The 22,887-nt window shown below is 45.3% G+C and overlaps 1 protein-coding gene across 1 annotated transcript in view; it reads right to left on the bottom strand.

The window, feature by feature from the left end:
• LOC130540101 (latent-transforming growth factor beta-binding protein 1-like) overlaps positions 1–22,887 on the bottom strand; it is a 66,103-nt gene that overhangs the window by 31,665 nt on the left and 11,551 nt on the right. Inside the window, 7 exon segments of the mRNA XM_057059003.1 lie at positions 3,042–3,144; positions 3,988–4,325; positions 5,502–5,708; positions 8,097–8,270; positions 9,041–9,303; positions 21,761–21,994; positions 21,996–22,026. Of these exon segments, the coding sequence (XP_056914983.1) occupies positions 3,042–3,144; positions 3,988–4,325; positions 5,502–5,708; positions 8,097–8,270; positions 9,041–9,303; positions 21,761–21,994; positions 21,996–22,026 (1,350 nt within the window).

Below are 22,887 nucleotides of genomic sequence, written 5' to 3'. Positions count from 1 at the left end.
TAACATCTTTGTTTTCCTTTGTGACTGCAATTATTAAGTCTCTATATCTGTGTAGTATTGAGTCAATATGGCCTTTTGAAGGAATGTATACTGTGCTGCAACTACAAAGCTGTACATTGTTTAGATTTTCGACTATATACCTCTAAAGTTTCATTCATTGTTTTAATTCATGAATGATGACTCTCTGGTCCTAATAGGTCAATTCCGCTTAATGCTTTCCCCATGAACATGTAGCCTTCATGAATACATGCTGTTAAATCGGACTCACATTCCTCTGTAATCTCCTGTTCAAAATAGTACTAATGCATGGCACAGAACATCCCCGGTAATAAAAATGCATTCATGTTCGCTTGATTCTAATAAGCTGAGTTATAAAGGCAACCTCCAAATGGGATTTATTTCTTGTATTAGTTAAGTCTGGTCTAGGATTGGCTGCTGCCCATTCCATCATTCCAGTTGCTAACACTAAATGAATCATAGACTGTCAAAGACATGTGATGTCTTCATCTAATCATCATGAGAAGCTGCTGTGGACTTGATCCAGTGCATCTGTTCTCTCACTGTTTCTGAGGCATTGCATCTCTGTTTTTCATTGCTCATTAACAAATGTTCAGCCGGCACTAATCAAAAGCAATATGTGCCGGCTCTGACCCCTCCGTGGAAGTCCCGGTGAATGTCCAGGGGAAAAAAATGGGACATTTGGAAGGGATGAGTTCATATGGAGCGATGTGGCAGCCATGCAGCTTTGTGGGCCCCCTCCTTCCCCATAGCCTCATCTGACTTAATTGATTTAAATCTCAAGAAAAGTGGTGTCATCATGACAGAGAAACATGGATGGGAGGGCGGCGCTCAGCCATTGACATCATTATGACCCTGGCGCTTCAGGGAAATGGAGTTCGAGGAAAAAGCCGAGGCTCCTGAGGTGTTGCTTATGCCCTGAGGACATCTGATGTGGCTCCTTGGGAAGCCCCCATTGCATTGGTGGAGAATCATACAGTGGCAAGCTGCCCAGTAATGATAGATGGGGAGACAAATGGTTGTGAAGCGCCACTATTTGTGAGAGGGAGGCCGCCAGCGCAATTATACACAGTCAAACAGTATGGCTCAGACACGCCACGGCAAATGCAGTTCATTGTGCTCAAGGAGCCGTAGATCTCTGATCAAATTAGAGATTAAATTCACAACTCGCCTGGATGCTGAAGTTGTAATTGTATGTAATTGTACTGTTGTTGTAATTCCTGATTTGGAAATGTTGTTATTCTGTCTGTCTTCTGTCACACACTTTCTCTCTTATCTCACCCTGCCAAAACATCGTCCCCGTCCTTTCCAGTTCCAGCAGTGTCCTCTCCCCTCACAAGCCCCATGTGGAATGTGTGCAACTGTTGCACATGATCTTTTTTTTAAAAAATCAGGCCGTTTATTGTCATAGTTGGAAATAATTTGAATCATGTCAAACGCAATCGTAAATTTCCTCGTTTGATATTCAAATCCAGGCTCTTGTCACACTACCGCTTCAAAGACAGAGGACTACTTTATCTGTATCTCATTACAAACTCAGAATCTTTACCATGTGACTTTTAAAAGGCACAGGGCTCCTAATGGCTTTCGACTCCCACCGAGATTGGATAGCTTTCTTCTCTCCATCATGTCGTAATATTCTCCCCTGCTGCTGCTGCTATGACATAAAATCCTCAATATACTCTTATAGATAATACACAGCTGCATAATGTAGTCATGTCTGCATGACTACTCTTGCATGAGTGATTATCAGCTATCATAAAAACATCATAAAATGTTATTTTAAAAAAAAGGAGCAACAGTCAATCTTCACAACAGGATATTTGGTAACCAGCCGTAATTTATCAGGTGAGTCTTGTATCTCCAGATAAAAAGGGGACTTTTGGGAGGGGATTATCACATACTCAACAAGGGGCACTGTTTTCTCTGCACTATGAGCTGACAACAGGCCCATTATCTATATGAAATATAAAGAGCAACACCATTCCTCACTGTGTCCAGGTTGTTTTTCATTCCCGTCAAACACATTTGAAAGCCTCGGCCAGTGAGAGAAGAATGCAGCTGAAAGATCTGGCCAAGTATTTAAACCGAGAACAATAACATTCCAGAGGAATTCAAAGCATCTCTCCTGTTAAAGCTCCCCTCAAGACATCCTACATGACTTCAATTGGACTTTCTTTTATTATTCCTGCATGAGCGTGACCCTGGGCCGATAATGTGCTGCCATCCAGAACACCTACAGAACTGAGTGGAGAGGGTATTTACTTAGTGCCTCTGCCACACTTCAAAGGGGGAGAAAAGACTGTGCCTTAGGAAGACTTGGAATCTGTTGCAGATTCCAGAACTGGCATCATCCACAGATGCATAAGAGTGGGATCAATGACGTCTGCTTTTTATTAAGAGCTGCTCAGACACTCGCATGGCCGCAATAAGACTTTATTTATGAATGTCAGGAAATCACTGAGTGTTCGTTTGTGCCACTAAAGCCGCTTCCCACGGGGCCTCCAAAAAACACAACGAGCTGTCAGCCCGACTAAGTCTCCACCTACAGTGAAGGATATCGCCGCCCACCTCCTCTGCTGTCATGCAACCACCCTGCTGCTGTTTCTCCAACCTACCGCAGCCTGGGTTGGGAAACAGCGAGGGCCTGATCGTTCCGAGCCACGCTGGCCCGACTTGCTCGCAGACTGGGTGGCACTCCTACCAAAGCCTCCTCTTCAAGCTAAATATTTTCACTTGTTTGCACCGGTTTCGGTTTTTTATAGAAGATATTTGGTAATCAAGCAAAGAAGGCTGTTGTGTAATAAAAACCTGCAAGAGTGACTATCGCAGGTGTCCCAAATACGACGCGGATACTAGTGCAAGAAGAGATCAACACAGCAACCGCGAAACAGGAAATATTTACAACAGAATTAGTGGAATTAGTCTGGATTACAGATTATTGTCTTAAATTTGAGTGTGTTATGAAAGCGGCTGGAACACAACTACGGTCAGAACCTATTGGTCCGATACAAATGGCTTACCTGGTTTGGTTGGACATTTATGGCACTTGTTTAGGCCCCAGGAGGCACCGATGCTTCCACAGCAATCCTCCTGTTTGGTGAGGCCGGGCAGGGGTTTACCACACTGTAAAACAGACATCGCTCTTAAACACAAGGCAAAGACTAGTACATGTTTGTGCACAGATGCTTATTTGCTTCCAAAACAATGCTGTTTGTAACACATGCAGCTTGAGCCAATCAGAAAGGAGAAACTGAACCGGACACATCTGAGACGAGTTAGTTGGAACAGAATACAAATACTTAGTCGACTAAGAACTTCTTCGCATGCCTCATTAAGTCACTTGGCCAATCGTAGGTAGAGATTCCTATCAGACCTTATTTAGGAGATTTCTGGACAATAGAATTTATAAAAATTTAAGAGGAAACAGGGAGGACTTTCTTCTGGATAACAGAGCATTGTGCATGCGAGCATGAGAACAGGGACTTGGGTTTTGTATACTCGGGCAGTTCTTTTTGGAAAAGCACTGATGAGTTTTTTATTACTCCCCATGAAACTAGCTTCCACGCAAACAAGGAATGCCAATGGCAAGACACCATCTCGGAGCAACTGCAAACCTAATAGGATCCGAAAAACCACGTTACAAACCAACATACAAGTGCAGTTTGAAACCTCAGGATAACCAAACCCAGGCACAGCTCTTTTCATTCCCATTTTTTTTATGCACATTTACTGGGATGTTTCCAATCAAATATACTAAAAGAAAAATCAAAAGCTAAAACAAATGATTCAGAATAAACAGAACATGGTGAAACTATTTGAAGAGCTTTGTTTTGAATGGGCTTTTGGAGTCCAGGAGAAAGAACTGAAGGTTCTGGTGCCCAGTAAAGAAAAGAGTCGAAAGGAGAAAAACAGAAGACCTGATCGGTAGGAGGGAGGGCACGAGTTTCACCTAAGATAACTCATTACCTGTCCGTCAACTGTTTCCTGGAAGCATCTTCCCACATGTTCGGTCTGAGGGTAGTGAGGTCTGAAGGGGCCGTGACCGTTGTGGCCATTGTGACCGTTGTGGCCATTGTGAGCAGTGTGACTGGTGTGACTGGTGTGACTGGTGTGTGAGTATCTGCTGTCGTGCTCAGTGGCCAATTCGTGCACGCTCCCCGGCTGGGAGCGCTGCTGCACCGAGTGAGCCCCTTCCGTGATGACCGGTCTCTGTCCAGGCTGGACACGAGCTACTTGGTGGATCTGGACCTCGGCCTCTGGAGGGTGCTGAATGTGGACATTCACCAAGGAAGGATGGAGAGATACTGGAGGAGGACAGACCCACAGTTAAAAGAATAATGCAAAAGGTAGCAGTGGCAGATTCTGAGTTGTCAACAAATACAGGAGCAATAAATATAAAAAATGTCCTTCACAAAACCTGTAGTGTGTGAGACATCAGATGTCATCCAGAATAAACTAACACAGCTGGATTTATGACCAAGCTGCTAAGCAGAACAATTCAACAAAGCAACTACAATAAAGTGTTTCAGATTAGCTGGTTTTAATCAAATCTTTAAGGACCGAAAATATTTGTTGTGGAGTGGATAAGATGTTGCAATGGGGAGAATAAGTGCTTTTGTCCCTCTAACTCACAGCCAGCATCTCTCTTCAGGGAGGGCCAGGGTTTTTTGTGGGACTTTTTTTCCAGAATCCTGACCTATTGTCATAAATCACACAAGCGGCCGGGATAGTCCAGGAAAAAAAAAAAAGATTTCCCGAACAAAAAAGCAACCTCCCCGCATGTAAATATGAGGCACGCACATGCCGCTGTATGTGGCATGACAATACAATAGACACGTCATGTAACTTTGATTGACCAGTAAATCCAATTCAAGAGCTGGAACAGGAAGAAAGAGCCCTCTCTGAAAGAAAGGGGAATCAGATGGAAGGACGAGATAAAAATGATGAAAGTGAAATGTTTCTCTTTTCCACTGTCTTTTATAAGGTCACGATGTTAATACTCAGTTTCTAATATCCACTCCTGTTTGATAAAAGCAGTATTCTCAGGACGATATGACGACTGCCCCTGCGTCATCCATTACTTAATCTTCCTAAAATAGAGTCTGGCCTTCACCGCTGGCCAGTAAAGGCAGAGTGCTGCATGATAAACCGCTTCGGAGTCATGGGGTAGGCTTGTGTGGTCTCTAATTTGAAGTGGAACAACTGGCATGAATCAGTGTGTTGAAATGACTGAAATGCAGCAAAATTAATCTAAACAGGCACTAATCTAAACAGTGAAGATCATCTCGTGGATTAATCAACAGCAGGCATCTTAATATATTTTTCCTAATGTACCGGTATTAGGGAGCTAAGACAGAAAAGTACTGGACTGTGACTTCCTGTTATTTTCACCCCAGGTTATAATACTACTTTCCACCACTAGCCTGCCCCACCACTGTAGCAATACTGTAGCTGCCATATTGGATCTACTGGATGATTACCTTGCTGATTGGATAGTGGCAAAGTGAACATAGAGTGGGAGTGAGGTTTTTGCCCCTGGTGCCCGGTGTCCTTGTGGCTCTGTGCGGTGGATTTTGTGGGAACTGGAGCCGGCAGGTGGCAGAACTTCCCGGTGGCGTTCGATGGACACCAGCACTGGTCCCTGCCGATGCATCTGCCTCCGTTCCGACAGGGTATCTGACAGAAGACTGCAGGGAGGGGAGCAACGTGGTTAACAGAAGCAAGAGATTCATTAAGTAATTTGAAAATATTCGGCGCGTCACGTTCAATTATATGAATTTATGCCTCCGTGTGCACACACGTCTGTGTAATCAGAAACAGAAGGAGCAGCACTAATAGAAGTGGCATATGCAGAGTTTCATGTGGACTGGCTTTGTTTGCAAACAGTAAAGGCCACGTTGTTCTCTCTTCTGGCACACCTCATCCCACATGACGCTTATTAAGTTTCCCTGAAGCAGAGTCACAGAACTTCCATTCCATTTTAGGCCTCCTTCAATGCCATTTTATGCTGCCTTCCACTCTCTGTTGGTGCTTTTGGGTTCTTAGCATTTAAAATAAACAACTAAAGCGCGCCGACAGTATTTGGAGCACTTGTCAGCAGAAAAAAAAGAGAGAGAGAGAGAATCATCAAATAAACACACTATAAAATCAGACTCTATTTCCAGTTTGATGACATTTTGAGATTTACTGCAGAGAAAAACATTTAAGGGTGAGTGCCAATGCAGAATCTACCTGTTTATTCTGCCCTCTGCAGATTTTTACCCTCACACAACTCTTACCAGACGCTGCAGAGTCAGTATACCGCAAAAGCTGCTGCAGTTATCAGATGGCCAATATACTCTGAGATGAAGGGAGCTGCAAGTGAGAAACACGCTCGGAGCTGCATCATCTTTGCCTTGCAAAAAGCCGCAAAGCTCTAAATTAAATAAACAAAGCCAAAAAAAAGAGGACCAGATAGATGCCGGGCTGTCTTGTTTGCATGTAGTGAATGAGCGTCCTGTCATACAGTGTTAACTGGAGTCATCCTGGAGGAGGGAGAAAGAGAGGGGTGCAAAAAGAACCAAAAGCTGGGCCTGAAACAGATTAAGAGTCGAGAATATGATTGGAAACAGGAAAGAACGAGTCTTTAAATAAAATGTTGTTCCTATAGACACACAAACTCAGGTTTAGCATAAAACACGATTTAAAGCGTCAAAGTTATGCTACGTTCTGTGATGCCAGGCCAGTCCCAACCCAACACAGAAAGGGACTATTTTTAGATGGCGACCTACTGAGTTCTTATCTGTCTGACCATTTAACAACATCTCAGCTGCACATACAGACATGCGCGCACACTTCTCACCCAATAAACAGACTTCAGGCCAATCTATTATCAGGCTTTATGGCAAGTGTTGTACTCAGGATGTGCACTGAGAGAGCCTGTTGTAATTATCCAGCCACATTTTACTGCACTGTCTAAGAACATAACAACAGCATGAGATAACTGTTTGCTGTCCACTTGACATTCCTTGATGAACACGCACAGCCGAGGAATAACAGGATGAAAGCCGGAGTGGAAAGTACTGTCTCCTCAACCTGTTTTCACAATGCGAGGAAAGACTTTGAGAAAGCTAAACTTGGATGGACAGAAATAAACTGAAATACTGTCACTCCAGGAGGCGAAAATGTGCCAGAAAAGGCCTGTGTCAGGATCCTGAAGTCTTTGGACTATCTATACTGCGTTCCAAAGCGCCAATAAAGGACATTGAAATCCGAAACGTCAAGTCTGGACCTTTCAAAACAGTCAGTTGGTGTGTGACTGTATTCACATGAACTGTGTCTCGGCTGGACTTATATGTTTATGTGTGTGGCATATACACCCTCTAATCCACAAGCAGCAATTAGTCTGAGCCTTAGTTGGACCCTTACATCTGAGGAGAAAGCTAAGAAACATGTCAGGGTATGACCCTGCCCTTGGCATTGACCGTCCCCTCCCTTCCCATGGATACTCCTGTGTGAATTTGGAGCAAAGCCCCCTGGATAAATGGAAGGTTTAATGTAATCCCTATGAAATCCTGTTCATGCTGCTACTCTTTCTCTCATTCTGCATCTCCCTCTCCTCTTTCATTCATTCCTGCTCTCCCAGGGAGCACGTTAAATGGTTAACAGCGGGGCCCGAGCGTGAGGTGTAAACCGCAAAGAGATGGGGCTAAGTGTTGGGAGCGTGGGACCACCGGCCCCACGTGTGTGTGTGCGAGGGGAGATTAGACCACTTTGACAGAGCCCGGGTTTTAATCTGGGCGACCCCCGTCTGTACTTCTCTGTGACAGTGAGAGTTTTTAGAGAAGCTCTCATTCTTTCATCTCCACCACACTGTCTCCACTCTGGGCTTGGCATTCACAGCAGACAGCATGCCACTGGGAAACTTTGTCAGGCTCACCCAATAAAAAAAGGAGTGGAAAAGTAGGATGGAAAAAAAAAAAGTTGTGTGTGAGAATGAGGACATAAGTGAGAACCACACTGAATGCAGAGAACTAGAGGATGTTATGCGGTTCAGAAAGACAGAGAGAGTCCGAGAGTCCAGAGCCGATACTCACAGAGTCGGAAGCCCTGGGTCTTTGGCGGCTGCTGCTGCGTGGTCTCGCTGTAGACTGTGGTGATGTCACCCTTCTCGCAGCTGTTGTAGCAGTGGCCGCCGCTGCACACCCTACGGCAACGCATCGGCGTGAAGACAATCTTGATGCGGTCCAGGCTGGCAGTTAGGTTGGCCCCTGGAAAGCACACACACACCTGGATGAGGAGGAGCAGCAGCGGAATGAGCGGGCTGGAGACGAGCTTCATCTTTCCTCCTTCAGCCTCACTGTGACACACTCCCATTCTGGGCAAAGGGAGGTTTATTTAAGTGTGTGAGGGTGTGTGCTAACAACTGGCCAGTGGCAAGCTGTAGCGGGATGACTGATGTGCCACGGGCCAGCAAATGAGGGAGAGAGTACTATTAGGTAAGCCCTTTATCTTTAGGAGAGGGTGTTTTGGATGTGTGAGGAAGACAAAAGCAGCGTGAGTGCAAGTGAATGTTGTGTAATGGTGGGAAGCAGTTCAAAAGCCGCTGCTCTGGAACAGCCTGAAAAGTAAGAAGAGCAAGAAGAGCAGACAGCTGGCTCGGGAGGCTGGTGAAGTGTCGAGATTGGGGATCATGTTTCTGTTCGTCGTGGGCAACAGTGTTCAGCACCTGTCATGTCAGAGGGGTGACAGATTCCTGGAGGTATCAAAGTAACTGTCCGCTCAGGGACACACTCCCGCTCCTTACAGTGTGGATCACACAGACGCGCATGCTTAGATGCTGTTTGAGAGCAAACATCTGCCTGTCTGTCCTGATGTAGGCCACAGATGGGGTAGGGTGGGGTGACAGTGGGAAAGTCAAGTACATCCAAGGATTCTGCTTGTTTTCCTTGCGGCTAATGTTCTTTATAATGAAGACAACAGGATGCTTACACATGTATCCAGAAAATAAACACACAGCAGATCTGTTTGAAAGGTTTACCTGCTGGTGATAGTGCGTTGTTGAGGTGTCTGTGCAGCAGGTTATCGCCGCCGGGCCTGTGGGTGTTAACCGAGTGTGTCCCGCCGTGTCCATTCTTCTGTCCGTTCCAATTCTGCGTGGTGCTGCGGCTGTTAGCGTAGCCGTTGTTGTTGGGTAGAGCGTTCGAGGTAATGGGAGCGGAGGATGATGGGTAACGCTTCACAGTGCGAGAAGTGCCGGTCTGCTGTGGAGACGTGTCGGGGGGTCCCCGTCTCACTTGTGTCCTGTTAAATTACATCATCAGATGAAAATAAACATTAGAAAAGCTAATATTTCAGACATATATACATGCCTGAAGACACACCTATAATCAGTGTATGTAGATTACCGTGAAATCAATTTAAATCTGCCAGATGGACGCAACAGAAAATGACACTCCTCTGAGAAAAATGCACCATTAGGTCATTGCTTTGCTTAATTAATTTTTATAGATGAGACGAAATGATTTGGGGGGGGGGGGGTTTAATCAAATGAATAACACCGTATCAATTGTTAAGCCTTTAATTTCAAGACTAACATCCTCCAGGTGCCAGATAACAATGACCCTGCTTAATTAATGAAAGATCTTCTTTTATATTCCGGACAATTTGCCAGAGATTCATAAAAATAAAGTTTCAGGCAGAAGGAATGAGCCTCCCTGGCCCGGTTGTGTGGGCCTGCCTTGGAGAAACATCTGTGATTAAACACATTAGATATTTACTTTAGAACTACCAAGTCTTTCCATCACTCATTGTGTCTGCTTGACTAGATTATGAACTCCCTGTTTTGTCTTCAACATCCTGAGCGATTCCATCAGGCTGAAGGAAGTATTAAAACTTGGGTCGGAGAACAAAGCCTGACCGGTGCTTGCAAAGGGCATGTTTTTTACCGGTAAGCATTTGTTGTGGGTCATTTACTGAGACTGCATTGCCTGACCTGGAAGCTGAGCTCATATGAGTGCCTGGGGGAGGCGCGTGCCTCTCAGCCAGACAGGCAGACAGGCCTACCTTGAGGCTGGGGGTCTGAGACAGCATGGAGAGCTCTGGGATTCAGCCATATTTAAAAACATCTGGATTTCACTAATCTGCCATGACAGCGAAGAAGAGTAAAAGACGGACGAGGCTCAGATTAGGTGCGACGAAGCGGTTGTAAACAAAACCAAAAAATTGGGATTTAAATCAGGTACTATTACCTGAGTCTCTGTACTGTAGAACACATAATCTGGCAAATTCCTTACAAAAATCGATATGCAGTATGTTACAGGTACACACAGCTGTGCCCCTGACCCACCTGTGCGAAAAAGTGCTACAAGCCTGTGCAGGTCTCATTATTCCCCAGGTCCAGGCCACATTCTTGTTGCCACACAGAACAGGACACGAAAGGAGACGAACTTCTCACATCATCTTTTTCAAAGGCAACAGACAACACCTATCACTGACAGCTGCTGACCCAGATCCCGGTTCTCCAGGGCGGCTCCTGGGATAGGATGTGACAGAAGGAAGCGCAAATGGCTTTGGTGTCAAGGTGGTGAGGAGTCACAGGCGTTGGATCACCCAGAAATGCCGAGTACTCCAAACTATGACTGGGTTTTTCCATTGCTGACAGTGACACCTGGCCTGCAGGCTTCCTGCCCCACTTCCTAGGCTCAGCCAGATGTTGTTCAGTCTGCCTCTCCTACTGTCAGTGGCAAAGTGACTTCCTCTCATCATGAGCTCACTGCAGCCCTCTCTGAAGATAAGGCCGCGATGGTGAGCGACGCTCATTCTGAGGCGTTTGATGTCAACATTAGAGCTCAGCGACCCAGGGAACCGTTTACCCTTCTTGTTCTGGGTGAGCTGACTCTTCTGAAAAGAATGTGGTTTTGAAGTTGTTTTCCGGATCAAATAATGGGCTGCTGACAAGAGCAGGAGGCTGACCATCACTTAATTGTGTCTCCTTTATCGCTCGTTTCTGGAATAAGTAACTTTGGTGTGTCTGCAGGAAGTCAGAAACACCCTGTGGTGCCGTGTTGTAGGTCAACATACAGCTGACTTCAGTCACACTGGATGGAGAAACTTTCCCTCCGACGTTGTCCAGGCTGCTCTGCCTCAACTCTCAGTGATTTATAGTTTCTCAACAGCAACCTGCGACAAGTTTCCTACTATAGCAGCAGGTTAGCTTTTAGTTGCTGTTAGCTAGTGAGATTATCTGAGCTGAAGAAATAAAAGGGTGGGTGTGTGTGTGTGTGTGTGTGTGTGTGTGTGTGTGTGTGTGTGTAACCTTTCTGTCAAGACTGTTCCTCCTGTGCACGTTAGGATGATTAGAAGCCCCAAATTATGCCGAAGTGAAAGTGAATAATGTGTGTGACCCATGCAGGGTGTACTAAGTCTCAGACCTGAACCTTTCTATGTAGACTTTGCATGTTCCCCCTATTTCTCCAGGTACTCTAGTCAACCTAAAGTGCACGTCTAAAAACATGCACATCATTATGTGGAGTTTGCCTGTCCACATTTTTTCCCAGGTACTCCAATCATCCTAATGTGCACATTAAGATGATTGTGAATCATGTGTGTGACCTAATGTATTCCTGAGTTTCACCCCCTGAATACTGGGATAGTCTCGGATGCCCATTGTGACCTCTGACCCTAATTTAAAATAATGACGGTTTAATTGAAAATATGTACTATATTTACAGTAGATGAATTAACTTTCAGTCTGCCCTAAAATAAACTGTGTAACGTTGAGGGTAAGACAACACTTAAGGTTAATGTCCTACAGGTATCCCAGCCTGTAATGGCAATTATTGCTGTTTATACAGCGCTAAACTTGAGATCATCAAGCCAAATTTGGTGAGCAAAGAGCAGCTCAGCCTCCAACAGACATCGCTGTAGACGTAACGAGGTTGAAAAAGGACATTGGCTGAGGAAGCACTGAGGAGAAAAAGAAAGCAGAGCTACAGCCCAAACATGAATAAATCTCAGTTTGGCGTTCAGGCTTCGTAGAAGAAAAAAAAAGTTTTGAAGACTTTAAGCTGAATGACAAGCTTGATTTTGTTTGGTATCAAGCTGGAAAAGAACATTAGCTGGCCTGGTTCTGCATTGTGCTGTTGCAGTTGTTTGATGTTTGACCACCTCAGCCAAGTTTGCTTGCTTTTGATCATAAAGTAACTGAGCTCTTTTATCAGGGTCGGCCAGCCAGGTGTTACTGGTTCAGGTTGCATTTGCTTTAAATCTGCTACGAAATCTATTAATCAATTCCTGGATCTAACTCTATTTTAATACACATATGTGGTGCTATCTTCATATGTATCTCCCCAAGGTAATTGATCAATTAATTCAAATATATTTAATTTCGCTGACCACAGCAAACCCCCATGATGCTGTAATCATTTTTTTCCAAACTCTCAGCCTGATTTCATGATGACTTAAGTGATTTATTTGCTTTTGCTGGATCCAGAAACCAGCATGTTGAGAATAGTTCTTAAATAATTACCGTGAAAGAGCAACAGTTGTTACTGACTGTGAAAGCCACAGTCCGAACATCACCATGCAGCGTATCTGATAACAACGGGGCCCTTCAGTAAAAGATTAAATCACTGGCCTGGTCCGCTTTCACTCATCGGCATTTGATTATTTCATATCAATGGAGAACAGTCGCAGCTAAACCTCAACACGTTTAAAGGGACTGCAAATCACCTTGATAGCAGGAGTCTGAGAGGTGCATGAAACGATAACACAGCGCAAAAGCGTAAATACGCAGTCGGCAGCGCAGCAAACATCTGATCGTGTGCTGAGTCTGTGAACTATTTATGTTATTGATGCATCCTGGTGAAAGAAACCGCACATGTGCGCTCCGTGAAGAGGTACGTGGCTTTGTTCAAGTGCCAGGAAGCCCCTCCCCCTCCAGAAAACAGGAGCCTTGGAGAAAGACAAGGGAATTCTGGATTTATCCGAAGATCCTCTTCACTGTCACAAACACACACGAACGCGGTGACCCAGATCCTCGGAGGAAGGCCTGTTGTTTACATCTTAAATCAGCTACGTAGGGAACTCTCCATGATGAACCCCGAAGAGTGTTTATGTTAGACACTATGCAGCAACGCATGGCCCACAGCTGATTTATACACCAACCTCAGAGGCTGCTTTCATTACGTCTGTCTATAAATCTCCACATGAAAACAGCGCATCACAACTAATGTTTTGCAGTCAGGCAACCTAGTTTCGCCGGGCTTGGGGTATAAGGCAAGTTGGAAAGAGGTACTCGTTACACGGTATTAAATGAATTTTCTCGAGACCTCTCAGCACTCACGGTGCAGCACACGTCCGACTTGGCGACGCTCTTCTTTCATTTTGATTTGTTTGAGAATACCAGAGTCAGAATCCACGTTTCAACGGTTTGGAGTGCTGGCTTATGACTGCTAATGCAGAAAATAGACTGATGTGAAGTGCTGGAAGGAGCGCCTTGGCTTTGAACAGAGAAGCGAAAGCGTCCAGCAGAGGATCCTTTTCTAGGTCACACTGCAACACTTGTTGGGTCCAGGCCCTGAGGCCTTGGATTAGTCACAACCTTCAGAGTCACAGGTGACAAATACAACACAACTGACCCGTTATTCTTTTTATTGATGCAATGTGTTTAGTGTCTTTTATTGTCGATGTTTGAGTTGCATGGTCATAATAGCTAGTGTCAGGGCAGAAAAGCTAAACTGGGCCGAAATAATGGCTGGCAAAAAGGGAAGTGTTAAAGATGCTAATCTCAGATGTACTTGGACTTGAGGAGCCTTCATCTAAATAAGTGGGATGAAAAAGTCTGACAAATTGAGCGAACAGCAGCTGAAACAATGACAGCATTATACTGCTCGACAACTGCAAACACTGCTGGCTAGGGAGGAAGACAAGATTTACGAGTGCGTGTTTGGGACATGCACTTCCTTAACACGCTTGCTAAGAAGCGCTCGCACAGAGCACGCCGTTCACTTCGGGGTAAAGGCATATTCGGCTTCTTTCCAGCATTTTTCACATCTACCCTGCGGATGGCTCCGCTCAGGAATGAAGTCGTTGTGGAAAAATAAGTTTGAGAATGAGGAGTAGGAGACAGGCAACAAGAACAGGTGGTGCCTCACATTTTACAACCCAGGGCTGTAGGAGAGTGCACTGTCTATTCTGAGGAGCGACTCTCCAACAGCCCAGAGACGCTCACGGCTCCCGTTTGTAGCCCTCCAGCCAGGCCTGATGGTGGCTGTGTGGGTCCTTCAAGACAACAAGAAGAAGCTGATCTTGCATCTTTTGGTTATTTTGGGGTTGACGTTGATGGGGTTAAAGGCGTATTTTAGGACTACGTTGTTAAGAGAGGATAGGGAGGTTCTTCACATTGTTGACCTACGTCTGGGGAACACATGCACGGTCTAATTTAGAAATTGGACCTGCTGAGCAGACGTGGTGTATTTTAGGAGCTGAAAGACGTTTCCGTAGGTAGCAAAATAATTAATTCTTCTTCACCCACGCAGTGAGGGCAGTAAAACATCAATAGCAGGAGTGGTCACATCCCTTATGTGGTCACACATGTCGTTCCTCAGGCTTTCTGCAGAAATGCCTCATTCACGCAGCATTCACCGCGGTCCCTGCACGTCTATTTAATCAAATCCTGAGGTTTGAACTTGTGTACTGCAGTTAATACAATAAGGCTCCTCAAAAGTATTTTCATAATATTGTTGTGTGTTCCTCACGGGAATATTGCGATGCCATGCCAGTGGTGAGAAGTGGGATTTTATGAATGTCAAAAATAACGACACCAGCCACAGTTATATTGAACTCTTTTCCTTAATTACAGCTTGTTAGTGGACATTTAATTCCATTTTTTATACCTTTAATTTGACCGCCAGAGTTTCTTTTCACAGATTGTTTTGCAAGATAACGATGCCGGTATGTCATCCTTAAAAAAGCCCTCTTAATTTTGTATTGAATGAATCACTTGTGATTCTAGAAGAAGAAATTTATCCCTTTCCTGGCTCCAACCAAAGATAACCTTAACACATTCCTTTTTGTTGCTTTACACCCTATTAAAGTGAGGTAAGATGATGGAATATTTCAAATTTATGAGGGGTGAAGTGTTGAACTGTTTGCTTAACAGTTGATAACATTGTTTCGACTGAATGATGCAAATATGAGCCACAGCCAAGGGCTGCCTGTAGTATAGCTCCTATATTGTAACAGTGATTAACAGCAAAATGCCTTGTCGCAGCAACATGTGGAGTGTTTTAATGAGAAGCTCCTTTCTCCTGAAACAAGATCTTCACGAGCACGTGGCCACATAAGGCCGAACATCAGTGAGCAATTAAGACCAAGTCTCTCTTTGATAACATCTCCAGTCATTATGACCTGGATAATTGTGGGTCCTGGCAGATTATTTCCCCTTGTGAAAATCTGGGTGTGTCTGAGGGCTTATCGCACCAGCCACAGAGGCTGGATTAAATCATGTTCCCTGTCTGGACGGCCTTCCAGGAATATCACAAGTAGCAGCCAGAGTCATGGTGAAATGAATCGAAGTGGGGATGGATTGATTCAGAAAGTCCCCCCCCCCCCAACTCCCATGCCCCAGGGAATGGGGCTTGTGTTGCAACAACTGGGCCCGGAGGCAAAAGTGAAAGCAGTAGAGGTTACTGAGAAAGTCATCCAGAAAAGACTATTAAAAATATTACACAGACAATGTGGAGCTGAAGTTCCACATATTTGCAGAGAGTTTCATAGTCTTTAATGGTGTCAATTACTCGTCTACAGCTAAGAGAACAAAAAAAAAACTGCCCCAAGGGGGCGAGTAGCACTGCCACTGCGTCTGTTTTTGCATCAGCATGTTAAAATTGTGAATTCAAGACCTAGGAAACACAGAAAGTAGTGTGGTTGCTGCGGTTCACGAGCTGGAACAAAAATGTCTGAAGATGTGGTGCCCTGAGAGGCTATTCGATATCTCCCACTTCATCGTAGCCGCTCTGATCGTCCTCCGGGTGAATTTCCGTGAGGCAGATCAGAAGTAGAAGACATTAAAGATATGCTGACTGAGGCTGCCCCAGTGTTGTGTCAGTTACGGATGGGGGGATTTTTATTTTTTTTATATGTAACTCATTTAAAAAGGAACTAAAATATGCCACAAGGAAAATTTTCAAAAGAAGGCCAAGACAAAGTGGATTCTTAACCTCAGTGTGTGTGTTTGGAACTGGATTAGTTCAGATGTGCGTCTGGGTTACATCCTGACAACTGACTGGTTCCACACACAACCCTGCTGCTAATTTGTGCTCTCAGCACCACGTCAACGCGACGAGCTGACGGATGCCGTCTCCGTCTGTCTTCAGGGGTGGAGCCTTGAACGCATCCTCTTCTGATGATGGCGATACAGTATCTGTAACTCCACCCACTGGATCTGCACCAGATTGTGACAAGATAAATGCCTAGCCTGGCGGGGCACCAGGAAGCTTGAGTGGAGACATGGAAATGTCCGTTTCAAATCCAGCACTGGGCGTTCTGTGGCCTTTTGCACCCGCTGGTTTAGCTGGAAAACCCATCTTTTTTACAAGAAATGAATTCACGCAGGTCGAACAACACATCCTGAATCCATTCATATTAAATTACCATCCAGGATATTAATGTCGCATAAAAACGTTGTATTTAGAGTTCACCTGAGGACACAGTGACCTTCACAGCTGAGTCAGCAGCTTCAAAAAGTATCTCCCACGTCCCGGTGCCACAAACATTAAATCCTAGTAGAGGATGTTGCATCAGAAGCCTCCCTGGGACTGGGGTCAGGGCAAAGTATATACAGCCGGCATGCAAGGCAAACATGTCTGTGATCCACCAGGACTTTTACACGTACAAACAGATAGAAATAAATCACAAATCATGTCTGGCTTTGGAAAAAGTCTGAGGGGAAAATTTTCCCAGGCAGAAGGTTTAAATTTCATTCATGAGAACATCTATGCGATCAAAGTCAAGGCATCGAGAATTTTGTGAGACAGGAAGCTGGTGCGGGTTCGCTTTACTCCTTTAATTTATTATCCTGTCAGCTGAGTGATGTCAACTTGAGTGAATTTCCATTTGCACCTTTCAGCATGCCTGACTGTTTTTTACCCAGCCTATGCATTTCTGCTGCATCTGATACTTCAGGCTGGGTGATCATTTCCAACAAGAAATGGTAAAATAATATTTTTATACAGGTGTTGAGGTCACCCAGAAGAGCCTGACAGTGGCTCCCGTCAGCGCCGGCCGTGCGGTTTGTCTGCAGTGGGAGTGAAAGCAACCAGTTATCCATGATTAACATGGAGAACTCCCACTGTAACCACAGTTTCCTCTGAGAAACAACTGTGCGGCTATGCATAAAGCCTTGAGTCAACAAGCTTCCACCACCGGCCCTATTAGTCACTGACCAAATGGTGGAGCTAAAATAAGCAGGTAATAGAAAGAAAACCATATGCATCACCCTGTGAAGAGTCCCTCAACTCTGCGTCACAGGGTGTTTTTCTCCGACCTCTCGCTATGTTACGGGGTGTGACCGGCTTTGTAATTACGCCGAACAAAACCGGCGAAATTCTGCAGAGTAATTACCCTAACAGGCCGTGACAGAAGAGAGATTAGGATGAAATTCTAAGCATTTTAAATAAAGAACCAGTTCTGATAAGTGGGGATAAAGTGAGCCAAGGTTTTCTCTCCTGAATTGATCCTTGAGCTCTGGTATCTCCTGCTCCACCCAGGTTTGCCTTCTGTCTTGGGAGGTATTATTTTTGCCTCGCGAGTCGTGGCGGCGGCATCACATATGAGTCAATGCGCTGAAAAATCATACAGAGATGGGAATGAACTGCTGGACACGCTGCTCCAGGCAAAAATCAGGGTTGTGTGATTTTTACTTTGCCAATTTCCTGAGGAAAAACTAAAAAGAAAGGACGCATTGAGATATCTCTTTTTAGCGCTCCTCCTGCTGTTATTACCTGCACCCACCATCTGGATTTAAATGACTCATCGCGCTATTGAGAGGAAAATTGTCAGTTAGTGACAACTTGATTGCATTTAAGATGCCCGCAGGCCCCTGATCCGGGCAGGTGGTGCCGACAGTCCATGTGTGACTACAGGTGACCTTTTGACGGATGACCTCCGTGACGCTCGTGCATCCTGCTCGGCCCTGCTCTGTTTCCTGCAGGGGGTGACGTCAGAAAGCAGCGGGGGTTACATTGGCAGGGATTTACTGGAGGCACTGGCCGTGTCCTCCGCGCGGTTATCGCAGTTCCAGCTTCAGACCGTCCACTACTGGCCCTGACCTCTGTCCTGGGAGCTGAGATCTACAGGATCCTGTGCTGACAGGAGAGTCTCTCATTACTGCTGAGCCAAGTGATCGTGGGAAATCCTAATTTTCAATGAAACACAATTGTTCCACAGTGCAGGATGAGGGGAAATGTGCGTTTGCTGCCAGCTGCTTTTACAGTATAATTCTAATCAGGCACCAGGATCATTTAAAGGCAGACGAGCAGAGACAAGGAGAGAGAAATGGGAATGTTGCTCGACATAAGCGTGAAAAACGTGACTTGAAATATGGTTGTTGAAGGTGCCTTTGCCCCAAAACAACCTGATGGTTTAAACATTGGGGTCTCAAAAGATCGATAGCGTCACAACATTCATCATGGACGGGACCGACAAGGAAGGAGCAGTCGCATTCGGAAGATTTGTGAGGGAACAAATCCCACTGCGGCATCTTAACGTCCCACTGTGGTGGCTGCTCACAGGAGCTGTTTTCATCCTTTAATGGGGCACACGAAAGACTCCTGAATTCTTCCTGTATAACGCTGGTTCATTTCCTTCAGAGGGCCAGATGTTTTCTCACAGAAACGTGCATCTTATCCCAACTGCTGAGCACTTAATGTAGCATGTCTGCAGTCTCCTTTGCAGACGAGTTCAACACATGCACACGCCTGTTTTAGAGGCAGAGGAGGCCGGACGGTGAATCCTCACCTCGGAGATGAGGTCGCATCCGGTTTGAAACCAAGCGTTTCAAGTCATTTCCTAAAATGAGCAATGCTTTTGGCTCTTTTTTTTACCAGCATCTTTTCCTATTGCAAAGACGCATTTACTTGAAACCCTACTTTTCATCAGTTTGTTGCCATAGCACCGTTGTGGGATCCTGTGGGATCCTGTGTTGTGGGAAGCCTACCAACAGTAGCTACGATGTTATATACTGACTATGTACAGAAGAGTGTCAACGGCTTTGTCTCTCTCCAGTGTTTGGATGTCAGAGAGGTAAAGCAATGATAAATATGCTTTTCACCAGAAAGTATTCAGAAATGCTAATTAATGTTTGCATGTGCTGATGATGCAGTTTCGAAGAAGACATTCATTATTAGGTCGTAACAGCAGCTTAGTAGAAATCTGCCAAAATCTCTCGTACCGCCTCTTGGAAATATAGACATCTCCAAACCTCATAAAACTGACTTTTCCCCCGTCTGCCGCCTCTTGACACGTGCGCACGGCGGGGTTCCCGAGCTGTGAACCAGAGCCGACAAGACAGAGACAAGCGAGTTTAACTGGCAGGTCAAGAAGGTGCAACCCTGCTTGATTGAAATAAGCGTCCTGGAATTTAAAGCGAGCAGTCGCTCGGTGCCGTTCAGCCGAACTGATTATATTCTCAGGTTCTAATTGATGTTTTCGCTTATTATCGTTGTTTTTATTCTCTTCCTCTCTGTCAGACTCATTCCTCCTCCACTCTATTTCCTCTTCTTGGCGCCGCTCGGCAGGCAGGGTCAGTGGCGGGGTGCTGCTGATAAAACAAGCCACGTCCACTCCAAGAACGACGATCCATACTGTCACACACCTTTTCCACTAATGAAAACTGAAACCACACTGGCTGGAGCTCCGTGTGTGCCGCTCGTTCTCTGAACGGGGGCGATCCCAGCATCTATCTGAGTCGGGGGCGTCTGTCCTCCCCTGGCTTCTCCTCTTTCCCTTTAATTGAGCTCTGGCACTGGTGTCTCCCCGTCTGACTCTCGCTCTCTGTGACCTTACATCACTTGTGCTTACCCGGCGTTGCCAATACTGGAACCTCAGACTGACACACGAAACCAAGCATTCCAGTCAACGCTTCCCGGGAATGTTGTTCGACCTCTGAAGGCTCCAAACCTTAAACTAGAATTACAGAAAAACGGTTTTATATAAATACTAATGAGTGACACTAAAATAGTAAATAACCCTACTGGTTCCATCCAGCTCCATTTGACAGGAGGCTCCTCTTGGATTTGACAGTGGCTTCTGAGGAAGAGTTAGTCACCTTTGAAAGTCATAGGGGGAGCATCTGTGACTCAGGAACGCTGTCTGCCTCTTACAATTTTGAACCTGCAAACACGTCTCTTTTTATTTGTCCCAGATGTGTGAGTCAGGACTCAAAAATGCCCTGCGAGCGAAGAACAAAGCAAACATATGCATAACAACTGTGCAGCCTCCTGAGGTCTTATATTGTTTGGAATATTTACTATGACTCTAAGACAACTGGTTCGGGAAGGAGGATGTATTAAAACTATTTTACCAAGCATCTGCCAAAACATTTACTTTTCCATTGAGCTACTGCACATGTGGATGGGCCGGCTCCTAATTCCATTAGCACAAACTGCCCCAAGAACCTCCTCATTTGCATGAGGAGCGCAGCAAATGTCATAAAGCGATAATGTATAAGTTGTTTGGTGGAGAGACATTACTCAGATGACAGAAAATTGAATGATGTGAGTCAAAGCCCACAGAAATTATGACAACTCATAATTTGACAACTTCGCCGACCCGACTCCGGGATGTAGCGCAGTTTGACGTGATAAGCAATGATGAAACATTCCAGGAAAATGAAGAACTCCCTCTCAGCCTCCTTAATTGGAAATATGGTTCTGGTAATGGTTGTGTGATTAATCAAGACAAATATTTCCAAGATGGCTGGAAATAAAATTGGTGGCTTTTCTGGCCAAGAAACGATTAGACGTGTCTGATTAGCAGTCTTTGGAGAATTTGCTGAACCCACTAAAGGAGACCATCATCAGAGCAATTAGATACATTATGGTTAGAGATATTCCATTAGATACAGATAGAAATGGTCAAAACACACAGAAAATAATGATCTTACTGTCGTATTTTTATAACAAATAGTCTGGGTTAATACCTCTGTCCAGTCAATTAAGTTATATTTTCCTACAGATTGCAGATCTGTTAACATTGTAGAAAATGTGTACTTGCATGACTTGTTATTTGTTTAACTCGGAGTATTTTAAAGATTTAACTTATGAACCCATTCATCTGGTTTGATTTATTGCAAAGATAAACACGGGCAGCGTAATGTGCTACTGTTCCTTTCAAATAAGGTTCAGCAGAGGCTTTCTTCCATCTGTGAGTTATTTTTTTATACATTATTATTGTGTTGACATCATTTGTAACCTTGAAGCGAGGGGCTGAAGCGGAGGACAGCTTCACAACGGCTGAATAAAGAGGACAGAATTGATGAAACAAAAAGAAAGCGTTCAGTATTCGAGCGTGGGTGGCCGGCATATTCCCAACCGCTTCGTTGGCGAGCTGGCTATCATGCACCAGTTAACTGGCTAACCCTTCAAAAAAAGTGAATGCATCACTAGTCTCTGGCTTATCGGGGCCAAAGTTTAGAGAACGTTTCTTTAGAAGTGTGACTTCCAACTTTTATCCTGTCGGTTTGAGGGGTAACACTTACGCGGCGTGGACTGGCTGTCGGGTGGTGGTAGGTCTCGGGGTCTGAGCCTTAGTGGCATCAGCAGCATTCTCCGGGGCCCTTCTCCGCTGTTGGTCTCTCTGGAAAACGTTGATCCCCGGCTGAACGCGTCTCAGACCGGCCCCGTCGCGGATGTACACCTGCTCCGGAGTCACCTCCTCGCAGCGGGAGCCCTGGAAGCCCGAGCGGCACACGCAGGTATGCGGTCGGCTGCAGGCCACGGTTCTGGCAGGGGGGCTGGCAGTCAGCTGAAAAGAGAGCACAGATGGATATCAAGTTTTCAGCAGGTCACGTTGGAACATGTGCCCCCCCTTGTACGAAGCAGCGGTAGCAGAAATGTTTTTCCCTGATCTCCAAACAGCGGCTCAGGTTAAATTGATTGAATCAAGGGGCCATTAGTTTCCCTCCTCAGCTCATTCTGTCTTTTCATTCAGGAGAGAGCCTGGAGGGGCTGTCATGTTCAATTTCTCTTGAGTCTTAAACTGCCCTGTTTAGTCTAAACATATATGATCACTTTATCCAATTTCTCACCGAGGTAGTAAAGCCCGTTTCCCAGGTTCGTGGCTCAGTTTAACACTGCTGACATTTCCAGATGGAACGATTTCCTAAAAATATCCCCGATTTAGTCCCCAGGGTGTGTTTTCACTGTAACGGGAAGCTTAAAAATAAAATAAATAAAAGCATGAGGTAATGAAATAATGAGCAAAAGGGAATAACTGTCAGCTGTGAATAGCCGACACCTCATCAAAGGGATTACGAGCAGCCCCGCAAAAGAGAAAGAAAATCGCAGGGCATAAAGCTGATGAATGGGCGCCCGATATTTATCAATAGTCTGCAAACACACAGCGCTGAGGTCATTTCATGGCCATGGAAAAATAATCTGTGTCACCAGTTCGCCCCCGCATTCTCCCATCAAACTCCAGAAACTTGGAACGCCGTGGGACTCACAGCGCACGCAGTAAAGAGGCGATCTTGTGACACAGTGGTGCGTAATAGACAGCACTTACAGATTTATAACACTTCAGACAGAAAATTAGGCCACTGGTTCGTGGTGGCTGGAGCCAACTGCAGCGCTGAAGACAGCTGCTCTGGACGCCGAGGGAACGCTG

Source organism: Takifugu flavidus, chromosome 16 (assembly GCF_003711565.1).
Source record: "Takifugu flavidus isolate HTHZ2018 chromosome 16, ASM371156v2, whole genome shotgun sequence".
Taxonomy (NCBI): domain Eukaryota; kingdom Metazoa; phylum Chordata; class Actinopteri; order Tetraodontiformes; family Tetraodontidae; genus Takifugu; species Takifugu flavidus.
Note: the sequence above shows the minus strand (reverse complement) of the source record. Positions and strands in the feature narration are given on the sequence as shown.